The 27,944-nt window shown below is 38.2% G+C and overlaps 1 protein-coding gene and 1 non-coding gene across 2 annotated transcripts; one reads left to right on the top strand and one right to left on the bottom strand.

The window, feature by feature from the left end:
• Positions 1–17,237: 17,237 nt before the first annotated feature.
• On the top strand, positions 17,238–17,343 carry LOC147515310 (small nucleolar RNA R71). The gene has a single exon (XR_015214566.1). It is a non-coding gene; the product is annotated as a small nucleolar RNA R71 (small nucleolar RNA).
• Positions 17,344–22,658: 5,315 nt separating this feature from the next.
• Positions 22,659–23,207, bottom strand: LOC147515309 (uncharacterized). Its single transcript, XM_086592865.1, has one exon. The coding sequence runs from the start codon at positions 23,205–23,207 to the stop codon at positions 22,659–22,661; it is 549 nt and encodes a 182-aa protein (XP_086448991.1).
• Positions 23,208–27,944: the final 4,737 nt, after the last annotated feature.

The raw sequence follows: 27,944 nt of genomic DNA, 5'->3' as shown, positions 1-27,944 counted from the left end.
CACATATTACGGATGAGGATGAGATAGATGACTTTCTCAAAGATGTAGAGGACTATCATAGTAATGAGGATATGACCAATCTAGATGAGCAATTGGATGAGTTTCTTAGAGCAGGTGATGATTCACCCTATCAAGAACTACTTTCCACAACATCCACCTCGACTTCTCTCCTTCCACCCTTTCAAAGGAATCTCGAGTTTGCACTCGATCCTTTTGTTTCTTCTGTGTTTCATAATTTTTTAAATCCACTTAGTAAACAAATACTGAAGAAGACAAAAGCATTTGACACCTTCATTTTCAGACTTGAAACAGTCCCTACACACACCATGAATGAGTTTTGTGCTAAACCCACATCCTCATTGTTTACATGCTGTCCTTCTACAACTTATCCATATCCACCATATTCTCCACAACCATTCACTTTTCCACACTTATTTACTAGAACACCCACTCGTTCAAAAATGAAAAAGAAGGTGCATGCTAGGTTACGTAATAGGGTTATCCGACTTCGCTTTCATTTCACTAGGTTGCGTCATAGGAAATCTTGGTGCTTGATTGTGTTTGGATATGTTTTCTGTGATATTTATTTATGGAATAATCCACAACTATTTCGGTTGTTGATATATGATAAACTGCATGTTCATACATATGTTTAGATAAAGTCTCGAGTATCTGACGATAAACGACTCAACTTTTGTGTTTGGTACATTTTCTTTCATTTCCATATATTGGTGAGTGCACCATTAAGGTAACGGGCCCCCTACGGGTGTGTGGCTGTAAGTACCGGATCCTAAGTTCACATTTAACATAATTCGTGTTTTCCACTCTTGCATGTTTTCTCGGATTTTTGAGTCATGTTTCTCTATGGGGTGAATTATGTCTTTCTTTGTTTATTGTTTTTCAAAAAAAAAAAAAAAAAAATATATATATATATATATATATATATATATATATATATATATATATATATATATATATATATCCGATCTTTCGCTTCATTTCACTAGGTTGCGTCATAGGTAATCTTGGTGCTTGATTGTGTTTGGATATGTTTTCTGTGATATTTATTTATGGAATGATCCACAACTATTTCGTTGTTGATATATGATAAACCTGCATGTTCATACATATGTTTAGATAAAGTCTCCGAGTATCGGCGATAAACGACTCAACTTTTGTGTTTGGTGCATTTCCTTTCATTTCCATATATTGGTGAGTGCACCATTAAGGTAACCGGGCCCTCCTCCTACGAGTGTGTGGCTGTAAGTACGGATCCTAAGTTCACATTTAACATAATTCATGTTTTCCACTCTTGCATGTTTTCTCGGATTTTTGAGTCATGTTTCTCTATGGGGGGTGAATTATGTCTTTCTTGTTTATTGTTTTTCATTAAAAAGAAATATATATATATATATATATATATATATATATATATATATATATATTAATGAATAAACATAGTAATCTAGGAAGTCTCGAATCGACTTTAAAAAGACCCATTTTACTAAAAAACAAATTTTCTAAGCTTCGTTGTAAAAAAAATTTGTTTGGGGGTGGGGTGTTCGTGTTTCCGTCCTAGAATGTTTATGTCCCATTACAGTTGCTTAGGCCGTTTAATTGTATTTCGATCCGGGTTGACATAATCATGAATTTAAAGTTCAGTCCTTCGCATAACGTACGTCATGCACGCACTTCGAGGCGTTTTCCACTATCTTATATGTCATCCACGGTCGGAATAGAGTGTTTTATGGATCATTGGATTGGAAATTCTCTCCTGATCATTTCCATATCTCATTCCCAAAAATCGGACCGGTAACGAAGCGGCAATTGTGATTTGAAGTTTCGTGAAAAATCGAAAAATTCAAAATTTCGAATTGGGCTTGGCTTGGGCCCGCTTCACCACCGACAAACAAGACCCGCACCCTTGCCTTTGCCCAACAGTCGCGTTCATCTTCTCAAAACCGCCATTAACGCCCACCAAAGCTCCAAAAACCTAAAAAAAATAAAAAGAAAAAGAAAACCAAATTAACCCACGCCCACAGTTCAAATCTACTTCCAATCTAATCTAAAAGTTTTCCACCACCACCTCCACCAAATTAAATGACCAAAAACCACCAAAAATTTCAAATTTTGAACTGCCGCGCCACCACCACAGTTTGTTTCAGTCCGTCGATTCAAATTCCAACACCACATCCTATTTAAACCCCCACTACATTCCAAACACTAAAATGGCTCAACAACGTCGAATTTTGCCAGAGCAAGCTTTTACTGGCGACCACTTCGCGCCGTTTTATGGTGACGAAATGATCAGTAGAGACCGGAATAGTTTGTGGTACTCGACTGAAGCCTTTTACCACGAAGACTTAGTTCGACGGTTTTACAACACGAAGGAGGTGGAGGCTAGGGGACTAGAATTTTTGTTATGGTGGCGAAGAGGAGGAAAGAAGTAACTACTGGGTTGTTGGCTGAGATTCTAGGCATTCCGCCTAGAATCCATCCGATGTCACGCGTTGCGGGAGTCCCAATATAATGGGGTAGAGCTGTTGATGCGTGGCGATTACGAAAAGGAACTATAATCTTGAGATCGCGTTGTGTTCGCCAGCATCCCTCGAACCAACCAGGTGCCGCGGCTCGATGGATTGGTCGGGCGTCCCGGGGAAGGAGAAGGTCGGCGACATTGGTCCGAATCTGCCTCCACATTTTATGGATACTCGAGGAGCGTAAGTGCGAGTTACGTATCTTGGAGTTTTGCTTAGCATGATTAGGGGAGTGGGAAAGTCGATGGCACCTCTCCTGTTTTTAATAACCAAGATCATCTTTGAAGTTGAGGAGCGACTCCGGGTCTGCTAGGTCTTACATCACCACTGCACGAAATCCTCCGGATCTATAAGGATTGTGTCCAACGAGTTTGGAGGTTGCCCGAGGATAGAGAAGAAGACAAGGAGGATGGGGAAATGAGAATGCCTCGGAGGATGAGGAGGACTTGACTTGTTTTGATCACGGATGCCACGGCGGTGTTGGTCGGATCGATGAGAATGCATGGCCGTAATTCATCGTGGCATCGTTCACTCAACACTATCTCTGCGAAGACCTCCGGACTCGACAGGCTACTATCCATCATAACCGAGATCCGATCCCAGCGGAGGACGAAAGTGGGAAGAGATGAGGGCGAGCTAGAAGCTTCGGCGCCCGATTCGGGCGGCATGCTTGCACGATTCCCACCTCACGGGGATTCTCCTTCCGAGGACACACCATCGAGGCGTGGCGTCGCCGAAAAAGCGAATGGTGCTGGCCCATCGGAGAGCTCGGGGAGCCATCTCCGACCGTGTGCCCTCCTCTACCAATACCCAGAGTGGTTAGGGATAGTATCGTTTGATGTTTCTATTTTTTTATTTGTAGTTTCATTATTGCCATTTATTTTAATGTAAGTTTTATTTACGTAATTTGAATTTTGTAGTGAAATGTACTTGAATGAAAATTTTAATAAAATGAGGTTATTTTCATTGTGCGTGGTTGTTTAATATTGATCCCACCTTCCCAAATTGTTTGGGGTGGTGTTATCTATTCCAAAGATGATTTTTATATGACCCTCGTCTTAGAATTTATTCTTGGAGTCAAGGTGAAAATATGGCCGTTTAGGCATATCTATGAATAAGTATCATGGTAGGATGAAATATCGATTAAATAGGTAGATTCTATCATAAATTCAACCTAAAAGATACTAGGTTTGTTTTAGAATCAAGAAAATGAGTTGTTTACGTTTTCGGGTTTGGAAATCTTGGTATTTCCGGAAACTGCCGTAAAAACTTTTTGGCAACTTCCCGATCCGTTTTAGCAACTTAAAACCTATATAAACTTCATACATTCTACACTCACAACTCACACTACACCTAACATCCATCACTCACCTTTCACTCCCACGATTCCCACGTTTCGTCTCAATTTCCGAGTTTCAAGATTCGACACCTCAGAGTCGAAGCTGCAAGAGGAGCTTTTCAGCTTCTGCAATTTTCAGATTTTTTGTTAGAGCGCTTCAGCCAAGGTGACGACCACCAAACAAACACTGGAATTCCAAAATCTTGAGCGCCAGCATGGCTTCAAGCAGAGCGCTTTCAGCTACGACTTCCGTGGACCAGAAAAAATTCCAGTTTTTACGTGGGGTGTTCCTGATCATTCGCAGCTATTTCAGAGCATAATTTTGAGATGACATCTCCTACATTGATACCGGAACAGTCTTTCGAAGATTTGTTCCAAAGCACTACTTACGGTGCTTGGTTTCGCGAAGCGATCACATATGTAGGTTGGGAACCGCTTATGGTAAGACCTGATGCACTTTATTCTCCAACACTAGCATCTTATTTTTACGATAACTGCATTTTCTTTGAAAGACCAGATGGAGAACAAGTGTTCTCCATCAACATTGATAATGAACCAATGGAAATTACCAGGTTCTTGCTAGCATTTGTTCTTGGACTTGCTATGCCCGCTGAAATACAAGACCCATGGTGCTATGGGTAGATAATATGTATGTCTACACTTATGAGTTTTTGCATGAGTCCTATGGGGCAGACATTTTCCGTATCGAGGACCAAGGGGACTATAACGTCGCCTTTGGTAGCCTGTCCATGAACATAGGAACTGTTATGTTTTGGATCATGCTAAACATTTTAGGGGAATGGCGTTTTTCTTCTGTTAATGATGCCACTTGCAGTATTTTCCTTGCTTTAGCCACGGGACGTATGTGTCATGACCTTCCTCGAACCTTGATGTCTAGTTTAGCTCGATCCCATAGCATGAAGCATAAGTACCTTCTTATGCCTGTTCTAATTTCCCGTATTATGCTATGTTTCTTTCCTATTTTTTGTACACGCGTTCACGGATTGGATTACGGCTTCGATTACATCGCATGCGACCCACCAATAGTATTATTCGATCTTTCCGTGTAATGACTTGGCAAGGGTGGAGGATACAACCTCATCGGTTGCACCCTACACCCGTCGGACCAAAGTGGCTCTTAATAGGTTAGCAATAATAGATGATAAATGGCGGGAAGCCCGGCAAATTATCATGGCATGGCGGGGGCCTTGAAGGAACCTCACTTCTTTATGGAAGAAGAGGATGAGGAAGATGATAAGTAATCGGGGAGATAAGGTAAGTTTTCATTCTAGTTAGTGTGCGCTTATGTCCCAAGCAATTTCATTCTTGTTAACTCCATAATGGGTAGAACTTCATTATAGAGTTAGCGTCGGTTTTATTTCCTATATTAGTACGTTCTAACTTTGTTTTGCAGATGTTCCTGAATTTCACACGTTTCAATGGTATTTTTTCTACCCTCTTTATTTACAATACTTTGAGGACAAAGTATGCTTCTTGTTTGGGGGCATAGAAACACGTGTAATTAAGGCATCTGTTAGGATATAGATATGTATAATATGCATTTGTTTTCTAGTTAAAATTTCAAAAATATAAATAAATAAGTTCATGCTATACACTTAGGAATAGTGGTATTGTTTTCCTTCTCTATGCTCTTAATAATCTAGAAGTCTCACGTAGCTTTTGCATTAGAATAATTCTTAGAAACTTAGGTTAATATGTAGGTAATAATCTTTGCATCTATCTATAAATATATTACATGAGTATCTATGATTGTTAGCAGTAAGTTTATGAACTCTAGGCTAGAGTACTTATTCTACAAAATCCTGTGAGAATATAGCCTAAAGCCTTATATGAAGCCCGAAACATTTGAGAAATGACACAAGGGAAAGTAAAATCGGGATAGAGAAATCACACGCGTGCACTTGCTTGATCACTATGCCATATCCTAAAAAGCGAGAATTTAGGCCCTCTTTGGATCGATATAGCCAGAAATTCAAACCTATGAATTATTTTTCGCTAGTAAGCCCCTCTGAACCTTTCTTTAGCCTTTCATAAACCACAAATCCTTTACCCCCGTTACAAAACAAAACAAAATAAAAAATTCAACCTACCCAATTTAGATAAGTCCGAGAATAGAAGGAGGAAGAAAGAAGAAGAAAAAAACACGTATACAAAAGTTAGTTAATTGCTTGAGAAAATAAAGAAAATAAGTTTCCATCCAAAGAAAAATAAAAATAGAAATAAAATAAAAACTCCAAAAAATAGAATAAAAAAAGAGTCAAAAAGCCAAAAAAAAAAAAAAAAAAAAAAAAAAAAAAAAGGCTAGGATGGAAACAAAGTATAGAAGTAAAAGAAAATAACAAGGTTTTCTCTAAGTTACATAATATGAAGACTCTATTATCTCAGACTTGTCCATTTTGAATATCCATTTCTTTCCTTCTTAAACCATCTCCTAATCCCATGACACCTAATAAAGACCTCTAGCTCAATTAGGAATAGGTTAGTGTGATAGTAAGTGGCAGATGTGTTTGATCGACTCCGCTTCCTTGTTGTCATTGAGATTGTAAGGTAAAGTGTGCCCACCGCATTGGAGTATGCTGAAACTTGAGTGGAAAAATCGAGTGTTTTATCTTGACTATTATTGTGAGAACCTACTTAAAGACGCTATCCCGGAGTTTGAGAAACGAACACTGCTAGCATTTCATAGTATTACTCATTGTATATATGTTTATTGTAGATGATTGATTATTATGTATATTAGCTTAGGTTTTCGACTTGATTACTCTATATGCATTGCTAGTGAGAGGTATAGTTAATTTAGAGCATGAATAAGGAACCAATAGTTTTATTTCTTAGTCGTTGTAGTATAGATGAAGTTTGTGAGTACCTTCATCTTGGAAAACTCTCACGAGGGCTATAACTTCGTCCACTAGGGAATTCCTAGTGGTTTAAGGCCTTGTTGCATATGGTCAATGCAATCGCACTTTCAAATAAACGAGTAGTTAGAACTCCATTTTGGTCACTTATTCTAATTTCTCATCTTTGCTTGAGGACAAGCAAAATGCTGTTTGGGGTGGTTTGATAAGAGCCCAAAACTGTAGTTTTAACCCTGTAACAGTCATACTATTTAGACCAATTATGTGAGTAATAATTAAGAGTTAACATCGATTCGTGTTTTATGCATTTCGGGCTTCAAAGTCCATTATGTGCAGAAAAATGTGCCACTTTAGCGAGATAAAGGAGCAAAGGTCGGTTACTAAGGAGTTCCGTGATTAAAGGCCAAGATTCAAGAAGATAAAGCCTTTCTAAAGCCCGGTCAAAAGCTGAAAAAGTCGACGCCGAGCGTAAAATTGACACACAAGTCGTGAGAACTTCCAAAGGCCGTATCTTTGGACTCAGACCTCGGAATAGGGCCTACCTTATGTCAAAACGACCAGCTCGGAAAGAGATTTCCAATGGTCCAAGCTTTGACCCAATCAGAGGAGCAAAAGTGGACGAAAAGTCTGTTGAAGCCAACTGCAGCTGAAGAGGCTTTTTTGGACTGAAAGAATTGGGTTTTGGGCCTGATTCTCTGGCCCAAAACATGGCTCCAAGCCCATGCACGATTTTTGGATCTGAATGTATAAAAACCAAAGCTTCACTCTTTGTTAATGGTAGATAGTTAATGGTAGCTAGTTAGACCTAAAAGATATATATAATTCTAGATCTAGTTTCAGTAGAGTAATTAAGTTTAAGTTCCAATTTCAATTCTTGTTTTAGATTAAGTCTTGAATCATTGTTCTTGATTGATTAGATAAATAAAATAGTTATTTCTATCAATTTCGATTTTTGTCATTACAATTGTGTAGATCTAAATTCCCTTATTACGTAGATAGCTAGACTTAGATTAGTTAGATTATTAATTTAGTATTTGGATCATTGTTTTATTATTCATTAGATTAATAAAATAGTGTTCTCCATAAGTTAGTTTCATTTCCATTAATTGTTTAGTTTCAATTTGTAGATTTAAGTAATTGTCATTATTAGTTTAATTCAATTATTGCATTAGTAGTTTTGAATTGGGTTTAAACAAGCAAAGTTTCAATCTTTCTATCATGTCTTGTTTGAATTCCATTGGGAATGATAGCGTGATGATTCTCGGCTAAACCTCCATTGAGGGGGTTGAGAAGCCTTGATGAAAGCTTGATTCCGATTATCGTAGAGTCGTCGTAATTTCCTTTCCAATCTAGAAACGATTAGTTCACCATGAGAATGGGTTTAATCGTTCACATACTAGTTATAAATTGGTAGAAATGCCATGTGTAATTAGGGATTAGGAGTAACCATATTTGTTGAGGGCGTTTAATTCAGATTATGACGATTAAATGCCGTTAGTAGGATTAAGTCGAAGTTAAGGTGGAATCAATCCCCTCTAACTCCTTATCATAGAATCAACGTAGCATTCCCATAGTTGTTCTAATAGTCGACTAGTTGCATCTTGTGGGTAGTTGCATCGTAGTCTAGTTGCCACTTCGTAAATCTCTCATTAGACTTTAGAGTTAAGAATACTTATACGTAGAGAACACAGCATGCGGAAGGACTAGGAGTGGAACGAATTTGTTACTCCACTCTATTTCGATAGAATTGAGAGTAGAAACTTTGATAAATATAGACACATAAATAGTTTTAGTTTACTTACGTTTTGAGTTTCATTGTTCATTTCGTAGGTAAACTATTCAATTTTTATCATTTATCAACCGCCAATCATAAAGTCGTTGTGGACTTTCTGAAGAAGAACATTCTACCAAGATTTGGAACTCCGAGGGCCATCATTAGTGATAACGGTTCTCAGTTCTGTAACCATGTATTTGGGAATCTTATGGCAAAGTATGGAGTAATTCACAAGCTAGCTTTACCATATCATCCTCAGACTAATGGTCAAGCAGAAGTTTTGAATAGGGAAATCAAGAGTATTTTGGAGAAGACAATTAATCCTTCTAGGAAAGACTGGTCTCTTAAACTCCAAGATGCACTATGGGCATACATAACAGCATTCAAAACACCCATAGGGATGTCGCCCTATCGCTTGATATATGGAAAAGCGTGTCATCTACCTGTTGAGTTAGAACATAAAGCCTACTGGGCAGTGAAAGAGATGAATTTCTGCCTAGATCAAGCAGGAGAAAGGAGGAAGCTTCATATCAGTGAATTAGAGGAATTGAGAAGTGATGCTTATGATAAGTCAAGGATTTACAAGGATAAGACTAAAGCATTACATTACAGAAGAATTCTGAAGAGAGAATTTGAACCTGGATAGAAGGTTCTGGTATACAACTCTCGTCTAGAAATTTTCCCTAGAAAGTTGAGATCTAGATGGACGGGACCATTTGTAGTAAGACATGTCACACCTTTTGGAGCTATTGAAGTAGAAGACATAAAGAGAAAGACTCGTTTCAAAGTCAACGCTCATCGACTGAATCCTTTTCTGGAGTTACCTACTGGAGATGTGGAGGTCGTTTTTCTCAAGGATCCAGTTTATCAGACCACTGTTGAAGCAGAAAATTGTGGTAAGTTACCTATACGCCTTAAATATTACATTCTATGTCTTGCTGAACCTGTTACTCTGTCTAGTTTAAGTTTTTTGCATGAGGAAGCCAAGCGTCGTTAGCTTGACTCCTTAGGATCTCATTAGTATAAGTGCCACCAATAGCCAGCCCCTTAGATTTTCATAACTTTATCCTTTACTGAGAAGAGTTGCAAGTGCCGGAGTCAAAGTCTCATAACTCTAGTAGACCGAGTATAAAATGTCTACAGGAAGTAAGCATGTTGTTGAGAGATCAGTTTTGAGGTGGGAATACTAGTCTTGAGGATCTGACTTTAAAAGACTCACATGACATCTTGGGGATCTGACATAAAAAGACCTAAAAATTTGTTTCTTGAACTAATTCTTGATATTCGACATCAATGGTAATATCCTACCTTTTTCTCATCCATTTCATTTACTTCTTTATACATTGAGGTCAATGCATGCATAAGTATGGGGAGGGTGTACTTGAGAAATGAATTTCAAAAATTAGTTTTCAAAAACAAAAATATTTTTGTTTCTATATCAATAGCATGAGAAAAATGAATTTTAATGATGAGTATGGGATATATATTCTATATTGCTTAATGTTGAGTTTGATAGATAGTTGATATTATTGATTTCATTACCGCTTAGACTATTTATTATGCTCGGACATAGTTCTTGTTGATAGAATTCTTTATCAAGGCACCACCATAATACTTGGTCGGTTTTGTGTACTTTTGCTATAAGAGAGATTTAAACCCCTAGTAAACTGGAAGTAGAATTTTTAGACTTAGCCCGTGAGACTTGAGCTTTATACCCATTCTTTGGAGAGTCTTACGAAAAATTCGAGTCTTAATGACTCAACATCTTTCAGTTCTTTATGTCGTTATAATATAGTCTCATTATTCATTGATTTGGTTAATCACGAAGTGACATCAACTGGGGAGATAGCCATTAGGTCTTGTAGTCTATTCAAAACAGAGTATCATACTGATAAGTCAAGTAGTGAACCCATTCAGCCTTTATCCCATCTAGTAGGACCATCATGTTAAACCCTTTTGAGCCTTATAATAAGCCATTTTCTTTCATAAAACCCTTTACCCTTTACCCAACTCCAGACAAGGAGTATAGCCAAAATCTTTATCAGCTATACCCATATGTTTTTGAGAATACGAGGGGCACAAAGAGGAAGAAATAACACAACAAGAAGATTATAGGTTGTGGTTTTAACATTGGCTTTCTATTTCTTAGGTTGTGATTTAACTGGTACCTTTACAGGGGTAGGATCTTCAGTTTCTAGTTCTGTATCTAGTAAAATATCAAGTGTAGGGACTACTGGTGGGGTAATTATAAGCATAGTTACGTTGTTATCAACCACTCTGCCAGAACAGAGAGTGGTGATAGAATTTAGCTCACCTACGTTTTCATTGTCCTTACTATTATTACCGTTGACCTCAAAGGTTGTGTTTGTTGTTTTAGGATTGCCTGACCTGGAAACACACCTTTGGGTTGTACTTTCTCTTGTGCTAATTGCTGTAAGGAAAGTTGGATGGCTTGTAAAATTTGTTGTTGGGTTTGCATAAAGGCGTCGAAACGATCCGGTTGTGGAAGAGTGTTTGTTAGAGGTTGTGTGACAGGAACTATGTCACGTTGATTATTAATGGGTGGATTTTGATAGTTATTATTTACCGGCACGATTCCTCTATTAGCATTATAAATATTATTGTTATAATTATTATAATTCTCTTCTCCTTGTCCTTGCCACAGTGGAGCTTGGTTATAATTGTTTGATGGCCTAACATTTTGGCTATTAAACCTTGGAGGTGTTACTTATTGATTATTTCTCCAAGGGGCGTTAGGAATAGGATAACTATTAATTGAGCAAACGTTATCTTGTTGTGATGTTTGTTGTTCATAGGCGAGAGGACAATAGGAGTCAGGATGCTCTGGACTCAAACAAAAATTACATGGATTAGAGTTGACATTCATGACGGGGATAGGCTTTTGTTGAACAGAAATAGCTTCTAACTTTTTAGTGAGAGATTCGATTAAATTTTTAAGTTCAGAATCGGGTTTCATCTCAAACATACCGGCGGCCTTAACTGTTGTAGAAGAACTAGCAGAACGGGAGATATCGTCACTACCCCCCAGTTATTATTCCGCTTTGTTTGATCTTCTAAAAATTTATAAGCCTCTGAGGCTCCTTTACTGAGGAAACTACCCCCATTCATTATGTCAAGCACCTCTTTGTGGTAGTGTAACAGTCCCTTGAAAAAGGCACGAACTAACGTGTCTTGCGCGAGGTTATGATGTTGACACTCTATAAGAAGATCGGTGAAACGATTCCAAGCCTCTGAAAATGATTTATGAGGATTCTATCGAAAAAAATGAATCTTGGAAAGCATTTCATCGGTCTTCAGTGGTAGGTAAAAATGTTCCATAAATAGTTGAACAAGTTTGGCCCACGAGTCCATTTAGCATTAAATTAGGGCTTTGGGCGCTTAACCAAGACGCCGCCTTATCAGCTAAGGTGAAAGGAAATACCCTCAGTTTAATTTGTTCAGCACCAACCGTAGGATGGTGGAATGTAATAAGGACTTGGTCAATCCTACGCATATGTTGATAAGCTTTTTCATGGTTTAACCCCTGAAAAACGGGTAACAAATTAAATATATTTGGGGGGATTCGGAAATCCCCCATTGGGTCTGATAGAACGATGCAAGATTTTGGGCTATCGTTCAAGGCTTTGTAAAAGTCAGAGAGAGGAGACTCTCTTTCTTCAGCCATTATTTCAGGTGTGGTGTGTGGTATATTAGCTAGAGGTGTAGTGAGTGGTATACCAGAAAGGTGTGTTTCTTGACATTGCTGGTTGATTAGGTTAGGCGTTTTTCTTTGGCCTGACCTTAATCTCATGCAAGGCTAAGACCAATCTTAACTAAACACGATAACACTCAAAACAATCCTGATATGCTAGTATAAACCTCTAACAAGAGTTGCGAGGAGCAGAAGAAAGAAGTACCTGAATGCCTCATTGCTTCGCTTATGAATAACGTCTTGTATATGCGAGCTCTGTGTATTTAAAAAGTTAGAACACTGAATAACTTGAAGTAATGGTAGTTTGAACTAACCTGTGGAAATCGGGCAGTTCATAATAGGGCGCGGGTCGCGCTCTGGTTAAGCCTTGGGAGGGCGCAGGTCGCGCTCAGGTGAAACTCAAGTTCCAAGCGCTTTAGCGCTGGGGGTGCTCGTACTTTGCCTTGCCTTGGAGTAGAGAATTCGTTCCACTCCTAGTTCTTTAGAATTAGCATTTTCTAAGGTTATCGGTCTATCCAAAGTTTTTTTTTTTAACTAACTAGGGGTTAGCCCCCAAACTTTATTAACTTCAACTTCTCAAGTACATAGTGCCTTCCTTATCCCTCGTGATCAGTACATGCATTTTTTGATCCATCGGGGGAATAAAGAGTACCAATCCATTACACTCGTCTCTATTTAATTTCGATAAGTAGTCAGCTACTTGATTACCTTCCCTGAAGACATGGACAAAGGATACTATGTCAAACTTTGAGCTCACTATTTGAATCGTGCTACGGTGTTCCTACAAGATTTCACGGTGGCTTACCTTGCTTTGTTAAAATCTATACCCCCGCATAGAGTCCGATTGCACTTTAACTTCGTTTTATCCTCACCGCTCCTCACATTCCAAAACTTTTTAACAGCTAGCGGTTCCTCGATAGATCACCGATTTCTTCTTTGAACTGCCATCGTGCGCTTTATAGCACTTCCCCATCTCTATCCCTCAATACACCTCCATAACCTGCCATCCCCTCTTGTACCGACCCATCTCGTGTTTTAGAGCCACTGTCTCACTCCCCTGGTTTCTCCCATTTGACCCATCTTTCCTCCTTTTTGTATTACTTGGACCCTAATGCCCAACCTCTCCAAAGATCACTTTAGATCCCACGCCCTCCTCAGATAGCTTCTAGCGTCTTCCCCAAGTATATCTTCATGCTATTTATGACCTTTTGGCTTACCTCATTAGCTGCCTTGGATCGATTCCTCTTTAGCCTCCAATTTATTTCGGTCCATATAGCTTGCAATTTCTTTGATAAGTAAAGGCTCGAATCACTTCCGACACCATGTTATTCTTCCTGCTTAGTCTCATTAGGTGGTACCATTCTTCATGTGATGCTCTTACTGCACCTGGTAAACCCATCGCCTTCTTGAACTCTTCCCAGACTATCTTCGAATATGAGCAATCAAAAAAAAGATGAGCTGAACTCTCTCCCTGGTTACCACACAAACATCACTTTGTATTTCTTATTACCTTCTTCGCCACCAGTCGATTATGTGTTGGGAGAGTTCCGGAGAACAGTTGCCAAACAGTGAAGGAATGCTTTGGTACTGAGTACTTCCCCCAGACTATCTTGAACCATTTGACTTTACTCCTCACATTCTTTAGTACTGAGTACGCTGATGCTGTTGAAAATACCCCTGAGCTGTTAGGCGTCCATATGACCTGGTCCTCCATGATGTAGGAGTTAATCTCCGTATCCAAGATCCATTTCTTAATTTCGCACTCCTGTAGATCAGTGATTACTCTCGTCCAACCACCATCAGCTATCACTTCTGACACCATTGCGTCTTCTGGGATTTCATTTGCTAGCAATGCTTTGGCCTGACTATTTAGGAACAGTGGGCCTGAACACCATGGGTCATGCGGAGGTACTGGTACTTTTACCATTCGCACATCAGATCGATGTACTTCCATGAGATCTCTCTATGTTTCAGTATGCCCCTCCACACCCATGAATAGTCCCTCGGTGCTTTCATGGTCCAGAAGTGTCTCTGCTTGATGTGGTGTTGCCAAGACCATTTTACCCATAGACAATCTGATTTCTGTGCCAGTTTAAAAACCAAACCACAGTATGCAGCTTTATTCCACACTCTAGGATCAACCAGACCTATCCCTCCTTGTTCTTTATCTAGTCTGAGAGTCGCACTACTCGCGTGATGCATCTTCTTTTCTATGCTTGGCCCAGCCCATATAAACCTGTTACATATCTTTGCCACCTTTTCTATCACCGTCTTCGGAAGCACAAAAATTTGAGCCCAATATGTTTAAAAGGAGACTAGCACTGATTTCACCAATTACACTCGTCCCGCTCGGTTGAGTTCCTTATTCTTCCAGTTTGATATTCTAGCCATAATCTTCTCTATTAGCGGCAAGCATTCTCTTACACCGAGTCTCGTTGCGGTGAGGGGGAGGCCTAGGTAGGTAACATGTGGTGCAACCACTGAAATGTCTTGCGAATCACGCCAACTCAAGCCCTTCTGCTTCGTTCATGCTACCTGGGAGTAGTGTAGTCTTTTCTTTGCTGAAATGGAGCCCTGTTGCAGCAGAGAAGATTTCCAGAGTATCCCTTATTGCCTTCAGAGATTCAATGTTACCTATGCAGAATATTAGAACGTCGTCCGCAAAACAGAGGTGTGATATTTTCAGCTTCCTACACTTCGAATTAGCACTGAGTCTGTTCATCTGCAAGTCTTGTTGAAGAAGGGTGCTCAGAATTTCCATAACCAATACAAACAAATATGGCGAGACTGGGTCACCCTGCCGCAAACCTCTTCTTCCTTCAAAATAACCTTCCGGCATCCCATTCACCATAACTGAAAATGTAGGGGTGGTATAGCACATTTTAGCACATTCTATGAACAACCCAGGAAACTTGAATCGTCCCAAGATGGCTTCAAGGGCCTGCCATGAGACAGAGTCATACGCCTTTTTGATATCAAGTTTGATTGCACACCTCTTTTGCCCCTGTTTTCTTGAATATCCCCTTAGCAACTCATGAGCTAGCAGCAGATTATCTTGTATCGACCTCCCCGGTATGATGGGAATTATACTATGATGCAAATTATACTAACAAGATATGATAATTCAACAACAAAATGCTAAGGTTTGAATCTAGATAAAGAATTAGGGGAATTTGATTCCACCTTGAATCCAACTTAATAGCCTAGCATAGATTGTTGTAATCCAATTCTTACGTTCTTACGATAAGAATTGGTTGTTCTAATCCCTAATCATTCATGACAATCTTTACCAACTAATGACTAGCATGTGAGGAAGTTCAACCCATTCTCATGGTGAATCAACTACCTTCTAGAGTGGAATAGACTCTTACAACTATTTCTACACTACACAATCAAGTTTTCATCAATGTTTCATCAAACCCCTCTAATGGAGGTTTAGCCTTGATTCATCAAACTATCATTTCCATATGAATTTAAGCAAGACATGATATAAAGATTCTAAATTTACTTATTTGAATTAAATGGAAATCTACTAATGCAAGATTTAATTGAAACTAACAATGATAAATAACTAAGTATGTGGAAAAGAAACACTGTTTTTGTAAATGGTAGCACCTGTAAAAGAAAGTTAAACGATACAAATCTTTAGGAAAACAAACAAACCAGGGTTCTTGTACTTAATGATTTTGTTGTGCTCATATAAAGAGGGAAACTGTTATGTTAAGAAGGGTTCTTTAGGTTTGTTTGTTTTCCTCTTTGTGGTGCACAAATCTTTAAGAAACTTAGTATGTGTTGGAAGACGTTTTATAGCTTTGAGGAAAGGTAGGTTTATAGTTAAATTTTTAAAAATGTCCCTAATCTCGTCAAAATTATCGTCATTCTTTAGCATAGCTAGTCTCTGGGGAAACGGTGGGTTTTCTCTATATTTAACATAAGGGTCAATATGAGTATTGCCCTTTTCTTTAACTATTGTCGGTTTCCCCTTAGGATGAGATTTAACTGGTACTTCTACAGTGGTAGGATCTTTAGTTTCAACTATGGTATCTAGTAAGTTTTCTTTATCTTATTGTGGGTAATCCTCAGGCATTATTACTTTGTTGTCAACCACTTTCCCTGAACGGAGAGTAGTTATGGCCTTTAATTCTCCTTGTATTATATTTTCATTACTAGAACTACCATTTAATTCAAAAGCTGTGTTTGTTGATCTTGGGCTAACTGTTGGATAGATTCTTGGATGGCTAGTAATATCTGTTGTTGAGCTTGCATGTATGCATCGAATCTATCAGTTTGGAAAGGTTGAGTTGTCACGGGTTGTGTAACAGGAACTATCTCACGTTGATTATTAATGGGTGGATTTTGATAGTTGTTATTAACCGGGACTAAACTTCTATTATTATTATTATTATTATTATTACCTTGCCCTTGTCCTTGCCTTGGTTGATATTGATTGTAGTTATTGGTGGACCTAACATTTTGATTATTAAAACCTAGAGGTGTTGCTTGTTGTTGATTACTACACCAACTAAAATTAGGATTTTGTCTCCAAGGTGCATTAGGTATATAATTAAAAGCACGGACATCTTCTGGTTGTGATTGTGTTTGTTGTTCATAGGCAAGAGGACAATAATGATCGGAATGCTCAAGACTAAAATAGAAATTACAACGAAGAGAGTTTATATTCATGACGGGAGTTGGTTTTTCTTCTTGTTTTTTAACAGAAAGGGCATCTACCTTACAAGTGAGGGATTCAATTAAAGTTTTAAGTTCAGGATATTGTTTAATCTCAAACATACTGGCTGCCTTAGCTGTAAAAGAAGGAATGAAGCGGGAGTAATCGTTACCTCCCCAGTTGTTAATTTTCTTTGATTGATTGTCTAGAAAGTTATAAGCATATGTGGCTCCTTTACCTAGGATATTTCCTCTATTCATGATATCTAAAGTCTCTTTATGATGTTCGGATAGGCCTTTGAAGAAGGCACAAACTAGTGTGTCTTTACCTAGATTATGATGTGGACATTCTACTAGAAAATCAGTGAAACGATTCCAAGCCTCAAAAAAGGATTCTTGAGGCTTTTGTCGAAAGAAATGTATATTTTCTAGCATCTCATCAGTCTTCTATGGTGGGTAAAATTGTTCCATAAATAATTCTACTAGTTTTTCTCATGTGTCGACAGAGTTCGGCTTTTGTGATGTTAGCAAAGCAGCCGCTTTGTCAGCTAGGGTAGCTAGGGTGAAAGGAAACACCCTGAGTTTTATTTGTTCTGGTCTTACATTAGGATGATGAAATGTAGTAAGAACTTGTTATATCCTACGTAAGTGTTGATAAGGCTTCTTATGGTCTAATCCATGGAAAATAGGTAGCAGATTAAATATATTGGGAGGGATTCTAAAATCTCCCGTAGTATCTGCAAGAATTATGCAGGACTCAGGTCCATCGTTTAAAGCTTTATAGAAATCAAAGAGAGGTCTCTCTGCTATTTCGTCACCCATTGCTACAAATGTAGTGTTGGTGGGTGTAAGGGGTGTGTGTGTGGTGATTGGTGAATTTCTAGATATACGTTGATTTTTGCGTCTACGATAAACTAATATGGCAGGTTTATGCGTACCAGATCTTAATCTCATGCAAGTTTTAAGTCTAATATGCAAATCCTAACGAGCATGCAAAAATAAGCCTTATTATTGCTAGAAATATAATCATCTGACAGTTAATTCGATGATGTATAGAGGTGTTACCTGGAGCATCCTTGCTACGCGTATAAATAGCGTCTTCAACAGCCTTGAAGCACATCTACGTTACTTGAACAATTATACGAGTACTGGTCCTGGTACACAGTGTGGATTGTGAAGTCCTGTAAAAAGATTAACCTTATTAGTTTTAAAATTTTTAAGAATTAGGAAAAGGCTTTTTACTATGGGCTTCGTGTTGGGCATGGATGTCAAGCTTGTGAAACGAGCTTGGTAGTGGGTGGGTTTACTAATTAACTACGATTAATTAATTAATTTTTATGGTATTTTTCTATCAAACCAACGGCCAGGTCACTTAGGAATTTGAGGGAGGTTGTCCGTGCGTGCACGTTCCTTAATTAGAGAAACCCAAATTCTGTCAGTTTTCTAAACACCGTTTAGAATGAAGAAAAATAATTTTTTGAAATTTTGTAATTTTTAGCATACGAGTATTGTACTGTACTCTTGAGATAATTTTGGAAATAATATTAAAAAAATTGAGTTATTGTATTTAACCTAGAGCGCGTGCGCACTTAGCAACAAGGTAATTTGGGCGCGTGTCACGCTTGATATGTGGAAGGCGGGTCGCACTCAGTGTAGGCAATTTTAGGGCGCGCACGTGCTCGTGAGTGAAAAGTAGGGTTTCAAATTTTTAGGGTCAGGTCACGGGAAGGCAGGGAGTTGGATGAGCAACTTGTATGCTCTTGACCAGTAACAGAAAAATTCAAAAAAAATACGAACAGTGTTTTCGTGTGTGTTTTGTGAATAGTGAAAACAATGTTTTCTAAACTAAATACACGTGACGTAAACGAAATAGATGGCAGCGGTGCCATTGATATGTAATAATTGGTTTTTAAAATTGATGAATAGTAGATATATGAGATCCTGAACAGTAAATTATGGTGGAAAAATAGTAATTAAATACTCTCAAAATTTTTAGAAATAAAGAGGAGTAGTCGTGTTCGCCAAACTCTAGTTGTACACTACTTGGATGTGAGTCTAGAATAGAAGTATGCTTCACTAATGAGAGTCAAAACAATAGATATGAAGTAAAAACAATGAATTTAGAGAATAAATAAAGGTATTAGAAAAGGTTTAATCTGCCACGCGATTCGATTGACTATTAGTTAGTATCAAATCGCTTGTATTGATCCCTAGTGAAGACCAAGTCCTCTCGGATCGAGGTTTCACTAGCAAGAGAGTGTAGCTCCACCACAAATCTCTTTGGTGGTGGCTCTATACTCTAGTTCTCCATTATAAGCTCTATCTCTAGTTACTCATAACGAAGAACTTGACGTTCTTTTAGCAACACAATACAAACTACTAGCTACTCATCCTCACATGGCTTCATAAACCTCCTCTAATGGAGATTTAGCCTAGTGTCATAGGAATCATTATACTAAAGCAATAATAATGAGACATAATTGAAAAGACAATAATTGAAATTAAACTAAAGCTTTTGATTGATTGGGAATTAATGGTGGCTACAATTGCTAAACCTAATTATAAACTAAAGAAATATAAACCTAATTAAAACTAAGGGTTTGCTAGAAGAGGAGAGAAAATGTTTAGCCTTAACCCTCTTTATATAAAAGAGGGTTAGGGTTACATTTTCGTGTATGGGCCAAAAAGGGGGGACTTTAGGCCTCTAAAGTGAGCCCAAAGTCCATTAGGTTAAGTCTAAATAGGCCACAGCTGTTAGAAATTACTTCCATACCTTTTTCGTCCACTTTTATAGCTTTGATTGGGGCAAAATTGGGTCCGTTGGAAAGCTTATTCCGAGTCGGTCGTTTTGACATAAAGTAGGCCCAATTCCGAGGCCCAAGTCCAAAAATACGGCCTGTTGAAGTTTTGTTGACTTTTCTATCATTTTTCTACCCGGATTTACTTTGATTTTTTTTTTTTTTTTTTTTTTTTTTTGAATAAGTTGTTGTTGTAGGGTTATGGACGACCCCAACCTATCATTAACTTCTCAAATATATAGTTTCCCTTTTCTCCTCCTCAACAATAGTCATAAGAGTTGAGTTCAAAGGAGGAATAAAATATTCAATAATATTAGAAGAAGCTAGAGATGCTAGGTGGTCTGCAGCTCTATTCATTTCCCTAAAAACATGGATGAACTTAATACTTACAAACATTCCTACCAGTGAACTTATTAGCTGCTATATTAGCACATTGCCAAGGTGCTTACTCTTGATTCTACAAAATCCTAACTGCTCTTAATGAGTCTGATGCCACTTCAATTTTACTGATTTATATCTTCAAACATCCTCTCAACCCATTCAGAATTGCTCGGAGTTCTTGATATAAACTGACCTCTGCCCACCAGCTTCAGTATACGCAAGTAACACATTACCATTGGCACCTCTAATAATACCTCCATTACTACAACTGTTTTCTGTCAAAGAGCCATCAGCATTGAGCTTTGATGAGTCAGGTTCTGGTTTCCTCCATATGCATGGTGTTGGTACCCTAGTCTTGAATACCACTGTAAGTCCTAGTCGGTCCATCAAAACTCTTGCTTGGGCTGAGTTCTTACACTCTGTTAACTGACCTTGTAGATAATTACCTACATCACTAATCAGTCGTGAACTAATTTAACAGTCCTCCAATCCTGAAACTTCCTCCTGAACCTCCTACAATTTCTCTCCCTCCATATGCAACTCCTATAGCACATATATATACTTTATAGACTTCCACCTCCATATTATTGTTCTAACACAACCGAAACAGTTGATTCCACTCTCTATTTGCAGTCGAAGCTTGAGTAGATAACCCTATATGTTGTTTTACTATTTGCCAAACTTCCTTACTAAAAGGACAATCATAGAAAAGGTGCATAGAGTTTTCCCTGGCATCTAAATCACATATGTAACACTTAGAAGAGTGTAATACTTTCCTATGAATCAATCTATCTTGGGTAGGTATGTTTCCAGAAAACAAAAGTCGTGCAGTAAAGGAGTGTTTCGGTAAGACTAACTTACCCCAAACCATGTTGTACCATCGCACTATCTCTCTTGGGATTATGAGTGCCACATATGCAGACTTGGATGAGAATGTACCTGTAGGATTAGGAGTACAAATGATTCTATCTTCTAATAAATCCCCACTAATCTCAGTGGCCATAATCTTTTCTTTCAATCGACTTTGTGGTAACGCTTCTACTACAGAGTTCCACTTCCCATCTGTAATGAGTTCACTTACCTTTGCATTTATTGGTAAGGTGAATTCATTTCTAGCAATCGGATCCTCCTTGAGTGGAGCCTCTATACACCAAATATCATGCCAGAAAAGAGTATTGGAGCCATTTGAGATGCTATACTTAATGTAACTCCTCACAATAGTTCTCATCTCTAGTATACCCCGCCAAACCCAAGAGCAGTCTTGTGGTACCTTCATAGTCCATAAGTACTTGCCTTTCAGATGTTGGTTCCATGTCCATTGGACCCATAGACTATTTTCTTTGGATGCCACCTTGAACACCAGTCCATAATAAGCCGCTACATTCCAGAGTTTAAGGTCAAGTATACCAAAGCCACCTTCCTTCTTAGTAAGACTAGTAGATTTCTTACTAGCATGGTGTATCTTCTTTTTCATGTCTGGTCTACACCAAAGGAATCTACAACAAATCTTAGAGACATATTCCAATACTGTTAGAGGAAGAATAAATTTTTTTGCCCAATACACATGAAATGTACTGAGCACAGAATGGATGAGTTGCAACTTCCCAGCATTAGATAAAACTCGTGACTTCCAATTTTGGATTCTTGCAGTGACCTTCTCAACCAGAGGTTGGCATTCATGAATGCCCAGCCTTGAAGAGATTAAAGGTAACCCCAAATGGGTAATAGGAGGGGTAACTAACTTCACCCTTATAGTGTCTGCTAACAGTTCGCCTTCTGCATCATCCATACCACCTACAAGGAGAATGGTTTTGTTCTTGTTAATCCTCAACCCAGTCACTTGTGCAAACATCTCAAGGGTATCTTGCACTGTCACAATGGATTCAATCTCACCTTTAAAGAATAGAAGCAAGTCATTCGCAAAGTATAAGTTGATCACCTCTGTTCTCTTACATTTTGGATAAGCTTTAATTCTCTTTACACTGAACTCATTCTTCAATAAACAACTTAGCACCTCCATAATCATGACAAAAAGGTAAGGAGAAACTGGATCACCTTGCCTTAACCCTCTAAGCCCTTGAAAATAGTCTTCTGGAGTTCCATTGATTAAATAGAGAAATATGGAGTAGTATAGCACATGTATAACCATTTGATCATCTTATCCGGAAAGTTAAGTTTCCTTAGCCTATCAGTAATGGCTTCCCAACTCACAGTGTCATAAGCCTTGCTAATATCCACTTTGAGAGAGCAGCGTGGAGAGACATGCTTTCTCTTATAATTTCCCAACAACTCATGTGATAAAAGAAGGTTGTCTTGTATAGTTCTCCCAGGCACAAAAGCTTATTAGTTCATGGAGATCAAAGAGGGCATGACAGACTTCATTCTATTGGTAAGTACTTTAGAAATGCACTTATATGTAATGTTACAACAAGATATAGGTCTGAAGTCTGTCACTTGGATAGGGTTAGGCACCTTAGGTACCAGCATATAAAAGTGGAGTTGAAACCTTTGGGCATAACAGAAGAGTTAAGGACATACTTCATGGCATTGAGGAAATCCTTACCAACAATTGCCTAACATTCCTTAAAAAAGCATGCATTATTGAAACCATCTGGACCCGGAGCTTTGTAGTTGTCCATATCAAAAAGAGCCCCCTTGATCTCAACATCTGTAACATCTGATTCTAGTACCTCTGCCTCCCTTCTTCCAATGATCGCTCTAACTCTGAGGTTATCAAAGAAGTCAATATGAGGATTTGTATGAGCCGAGACACCAAGGATAGATCTATAGTGGCTAGTAAACAACTGGACCACAGACTTGTGATCATTGGGTTTAACACCCTGTTCATCCTTTGCAGACCATATTTTGTTTCTCCCTTTCCTTTCCTTAACTACATTATGGAAATATGTCATACACCTATCACCCAAAAGGTTCCAAGTGCAACCTGACCTCTGCTTAATGTCCTCATATTCCATTTTTAGTACTTCAGAGTATGCTTTCCTAAGCTGTTTCTCCTTGTGAATCTGATCAAAGTTCCCTAGAGTAACCTGTAGTAATTTCTGCACATGGAACAGTTCCATTCTAGCTTCCTCCACTCTCTCTTGCAGCTTAGCGTAATGCATATTAGACCAACTCTTAAGAACATATTTCAGTCTTCTTAGTTTAAGATTAAGAGTAGTCATTGAGTTGCCCATACAATGGTCTTGCCAGCTGTTTTTAACAATATCATTAAACTCAGAGTGCATAGTCCAGGCATTACAGAACCCAAATGGGTAAATCTTCTTTGTCTCAATGAACCATGAGAGAATCATAGGAGTATGGTCTGGAACACCTTGTGGAATAAATTATGCCTCAGATGTAGGAAAAGAATTTATCCATAGATTATTTACCATACAAATATCAATCTTTGAGTACTTCCCTGAGTTGTTAGTCCAAGTGTAGAAGCTACCCAAGTACTTAAGATCAGATAAACCTACGGCAGATACATATTTCAAGAATTCAGCAATCTCACTCGGATAGGTAGGCTCACATCCCAATCTTTCTGAAGAACTCAAGACGTAATTGAAATCCCCACATACAGTCCACGGTAACAATATAGAAGCTTGCAACTGAATAAGGTCCTGCCATAACCCCAGTCTTTCATGCCTTGTGTTCTTTGCATAAATACATGTAAGTATAAAGGACTGTCCTGTGGGCAGGATAAGCACCTCACAGTGTAACAGTTGTGATGTCTCCTTTATAAGCTTAACTTGTACAAAATTATGATCCCAGCAGAACCAGATTCTCCCGTCAGCATCGCTAGCATAATTACTGAGATAAAACCAAAAGGGACAACATATATCTCTTATAGTATCAAACTTCTCTTTCTTTACTTTTGTTTCTAATAGAGATAGCATACATAGCTTGCATTCCATCCTCATCTTATTCACCTCACTAGTTTTATGATGCTCATTTATTCCCCAAACATTCCAAGTACCTAACGCTATCATTAAAACTTTATGGGTGGTTTTTTGTTACCTCCTTTGGGTTTCCCCCTTCCTTGTTCTTTGCTTTGAGTATTCTGCAGCAGCTGTTTCTTTTCTTTGTCAGGACTGTTACTCTTTCTCTGTGAAGGTATCCGCTTTTGCTGCTTGGATGATCTAGTTTCTCTTTTCTCAGTTACTTTACTTGCAACCATGTTAGCAACCTCTGGCTCCTCATGTTCTACTATGGCATGATGGTCAGAAAAAATCTCTCTGTCATCTTCAAATTTATTGGAAACCTCATGGAATGTAAGGTCATCCCTTACATTAGTGAATTCCTCCAAATTGTTCTCATATTGTTCATTAATTGCTTTTGACACTTGTAGTTCTGGCAACAGACTATAGAAGTCTCCTTTAACAGCAACTTCTTGTGGTTGATTTAACGGGTTCACCCCTTCTAACTCTTGACAGGTATCCATATCAACTTCATCTATTAACGCCTGAAATTGATTAGAGATAGTAATCCTCACAGGTGCTACAATAATGGCTAAGTGGTTAGCATCCACTGGAGTAGTTGTATCAGGTGATTTTTGAGGTTCTTGTATCTGTGTGACTACATCCTCAGGTAAAATTGTTATCGGCGTCACTACTGCTTCCTCAGTAGCTGGAGCTTCTAGTGCTACATTGGTAGTTCTCCTTACCCATGTAGGATTTTTCTGACTCTATGGCCTCTGCGTACCAACTCCAGTACTAGTATCGTTAACAGTGCTCCTAGTGGCAGTTATGTTAGGTCTTGGCTGCTGGATAGAATGACATGCAGTATCTTTATGACCAATCTTTTTGCAGAGGGAGCAAGTAGATGAGATCCATACGTACTCAAATCCTACATCCACTATGTTTCCTTTTCCTAGATTGAACCTCAGTCAATCTGGATATTTAGCATTAACATGAACTTCAATGCAGACCTTTGCAAAGTCCAACCTCACTTTCTTTTGGGTTGCTTCATCCCAACAGTGTGGTTTGCCAATCTGACTTGCAATAAAACTAATACCTTTCCTAGTCCACATTTGTTTGGGTATATTCCACAGTTTTACCCGAATTGGTAAAGTGTTGATGTTTATCCTTTGCACCTCTAAGTCCTCAATCCAAGGTCTTATCATGAAAACCCTTCCTGCTATAAACAATGGACCTCCTTCTAATACCATCTGCCTATCCTCTTCCAGGATGAACTTGAAATAGAAAACATCTTTATCTGTCGCAATCTCATAACTAGCTTTTGTTTTCCACAGCCTTTCAAGTGTTTTTTTCACCACAGGAAAAGGGAGTCTTTTATCAACAAAAAACCTCACTAAGTGATCTTTCCATAACTCAATTCCTTCTTCCAAGATGTCTGTAGGTACATCCATAACCTCTACATCAGCATCATTTTCAAACCATTCCAGCTGTCCATTAAAGCTCGAGCCTTGTTGTCCAAAAAGAGAGCTCCATGTTATAGTATTTGGAGCTGAGCTCTCCCCCACGTGAGAAGCCATTCGCCTCACCAAACGCCTAACCAATCGTCACTAACGAGGACAGTTTATAGATGCAATGATCTTCAACTTTGTTAAAAGAAGAGAGAAAATTTCGCTTATAAACTATCTCTTCGAGGAGTATGAGTGAGCAAACACCAAGCTTTGATCGAGTTTCCAGCCGTTCACTTGAAAGTCTAGTTGAACCCTCTTTCTCCGACAAGTTGCTTGAACAAAAAGTTTCTATAAGTGGTAAAAAAGGGGAGAATAAGATTAGCTACCTACTAAATTTTACTTAGAAAGGTAATCTTTGGGAGCACAGGATCATAAAAGCTGGTTTAGCTAAGTTACACCCAATCTCCTACTAATGGTCCCCATTGACTTCCCAGCTTTTACTGGGCTTCAAAAAGGTTTTTTTTTCTATGATTCTTTGGCTTTAAACTTAGAACTTCATCGGCAATCATCTTGACTCCTTTTCCATGCAAAAGTTATGCTTTTAGTCACATAATCAACTTCAAGTCCTGAAATGCACAAAAACACGTAAACAATACTAACTCTTATTTATTATAAATATAATTGGCCTAAATAGAGTACTATTAAGTGGTTTAAACTACACTTTTTGGTGCTTATCATGGGAGATTTGTCATAACGATCATAGAATGTGACTGGAATTATGGTTTCAACCTCTAAGAAGAGAACAGAAGTGCTAGAGCATACTTTTCGAGTGTCAAATATCTTGTTTCCGCATCAAACATCGTTTTTCTTTGAAAATATACTGGCCTTTCGACACCGTTTTCCACCTTCACCAACACTGAACTTATTGCGAATTCTGATACGGCCAGATAGAGAAGTAAGTTTTCTCCCTCATCTAGTTTTGCAAGTGTTGGTATCTCTTGCAGATACTTCTTTAACCCAAAAAACGCATCTTCACACTCTTCATTCCAACAAAATTTAGTGTTTTTCTTAAGCAACTTGAAAAGTGGCTTGCAGCGATCTGATGTTCGTGAAATGAATATATTAAGAGCAGCTATTCTTCCATTTAACCTTTGTATCTGCTTTCTTGTTGTTGGTGATGGCATCTGCTGAAGTCCTCGTATCTGATCTGGATTAGCATCGATACCTCGCTTGGTAACAATATAACCCAAGAATTTTCTTGAACTAACGCCAAACGTGCACTTCTCAGGGTTAAGTTTCATGTTAAACTCCCTTAAGATTTGAAATACGTATCGAGATCCTTTACATGGTCAGCAGCTTGTTTAGACTTTATAACCATATCATCGATATATACCTCGACAACTCTCTTTATTAGCTTCTTAAACCTCTTTTCGACCAGCCTTTAATAAGTAGCTCCTGCATTCTTCAAACCAAAAGGCATTCTGATAAAGTAATATATACCTCCATTTATGACGAATGTCGTTTTCAGTTGATCTAAGATGGTCATTGATAAGCACCCAAAATTGTAGTTTAAACCCTTTAATAGTATTACATTTAGGCTAATTATGTTTATAATAAATAAGAGTTAGTATTATTTACGTGTTTTTGTGTATTTCAAGTCTTGAAGTTGTTTATGTGCTTAAAGACATCATTTTCCATGAAAAATGAGTTAAGGTGATTGCTAGAAGAGTTCTATATTTAAAGCCTAAGAATCAAAAAGAAAAAGTATTTTCAAGCCTAGTCAAAGCTGGGAAGTCAAAGTAAATTCGGGTTGAAAAATGACAAAAAATCATCAAAACTTCAAAAGGGCGTATCTTTGGACTTAGGCTTCGGAATTGGGCCTACTCTATGTCAAAGCGACCAGATCAGAATGAGCTTTCCAACGGATTTAACCTTGCCCCAATCAGAGTTGTAAAAGTAGACGAAAAGAGTACTAAAGTATTTTCCAGCAGCATTAGCTCTTTTAGACTTAACCTAATGGACTTTGGGCTCACATTAGAGGCCCAAAGTCCCCCTTTCATGGCTTATGTACGAAAATGTGACCTAATACTCTCCTATATAAAGAGGATTAAGGCTAAACTAAACACTCCTCATCTCGTCTTTAGTTTAGTAGTAATTAGGGTTCTCTCTATCTCTCCTTCATTTGTTTAGCTTAGGTTTAGTTAATTAGTTTGTAATGTAGCCTCCATTAAAACCTTCTTCAATCAAAAACTTTAGTTATATCTTCAATTCTCTTTTACTTTCATGTCTTTGTTTCATTGTTTTAGTTTAGAACGTCCAATGAATCAAAGCTAAACTCCCATTAGAGGGAGGTTAATGAAGTTTTAAGAGGACTTGATTTGTTTAGCATAGATTTGTTGATTAGGGTTTAAAGTTTGGATTTTTCTTGACTTAGAGATAAGAAGAGAAAAATCTAAACTAGAAGATTTTGAGTTTTTCCATCAGAATGGAAAAC

Source organism: Coptis chinensis, chromosome 2 (assembly GCF_015680905.1).
Source record: "Coptis chinensis isolate HL-2020 chromosome 2, ASM1568090v1, whole genome shotgun sequence".
Taxonomy (NCBI): Eukaryota; Viridiplantae; Streptophyta; class Magnoliopsida; order Ranunculales; family Ranunculaceae; genus Coptis; species Coptis chinensis.
Note: the sequence above shows the minus strand (reverse complement) of the source record. Positions and strands in the feature narration are given on the sequence as shown.

Coding starts and splice junctions, on each gene's coding strand:
- LOC147515309 (XM_086592865.1), bottom strand. CDS start 23,207: ATGCATTACGCTAAGCTGCAAGAGAGAGTGGAGGAAGCTAGAATGGAA.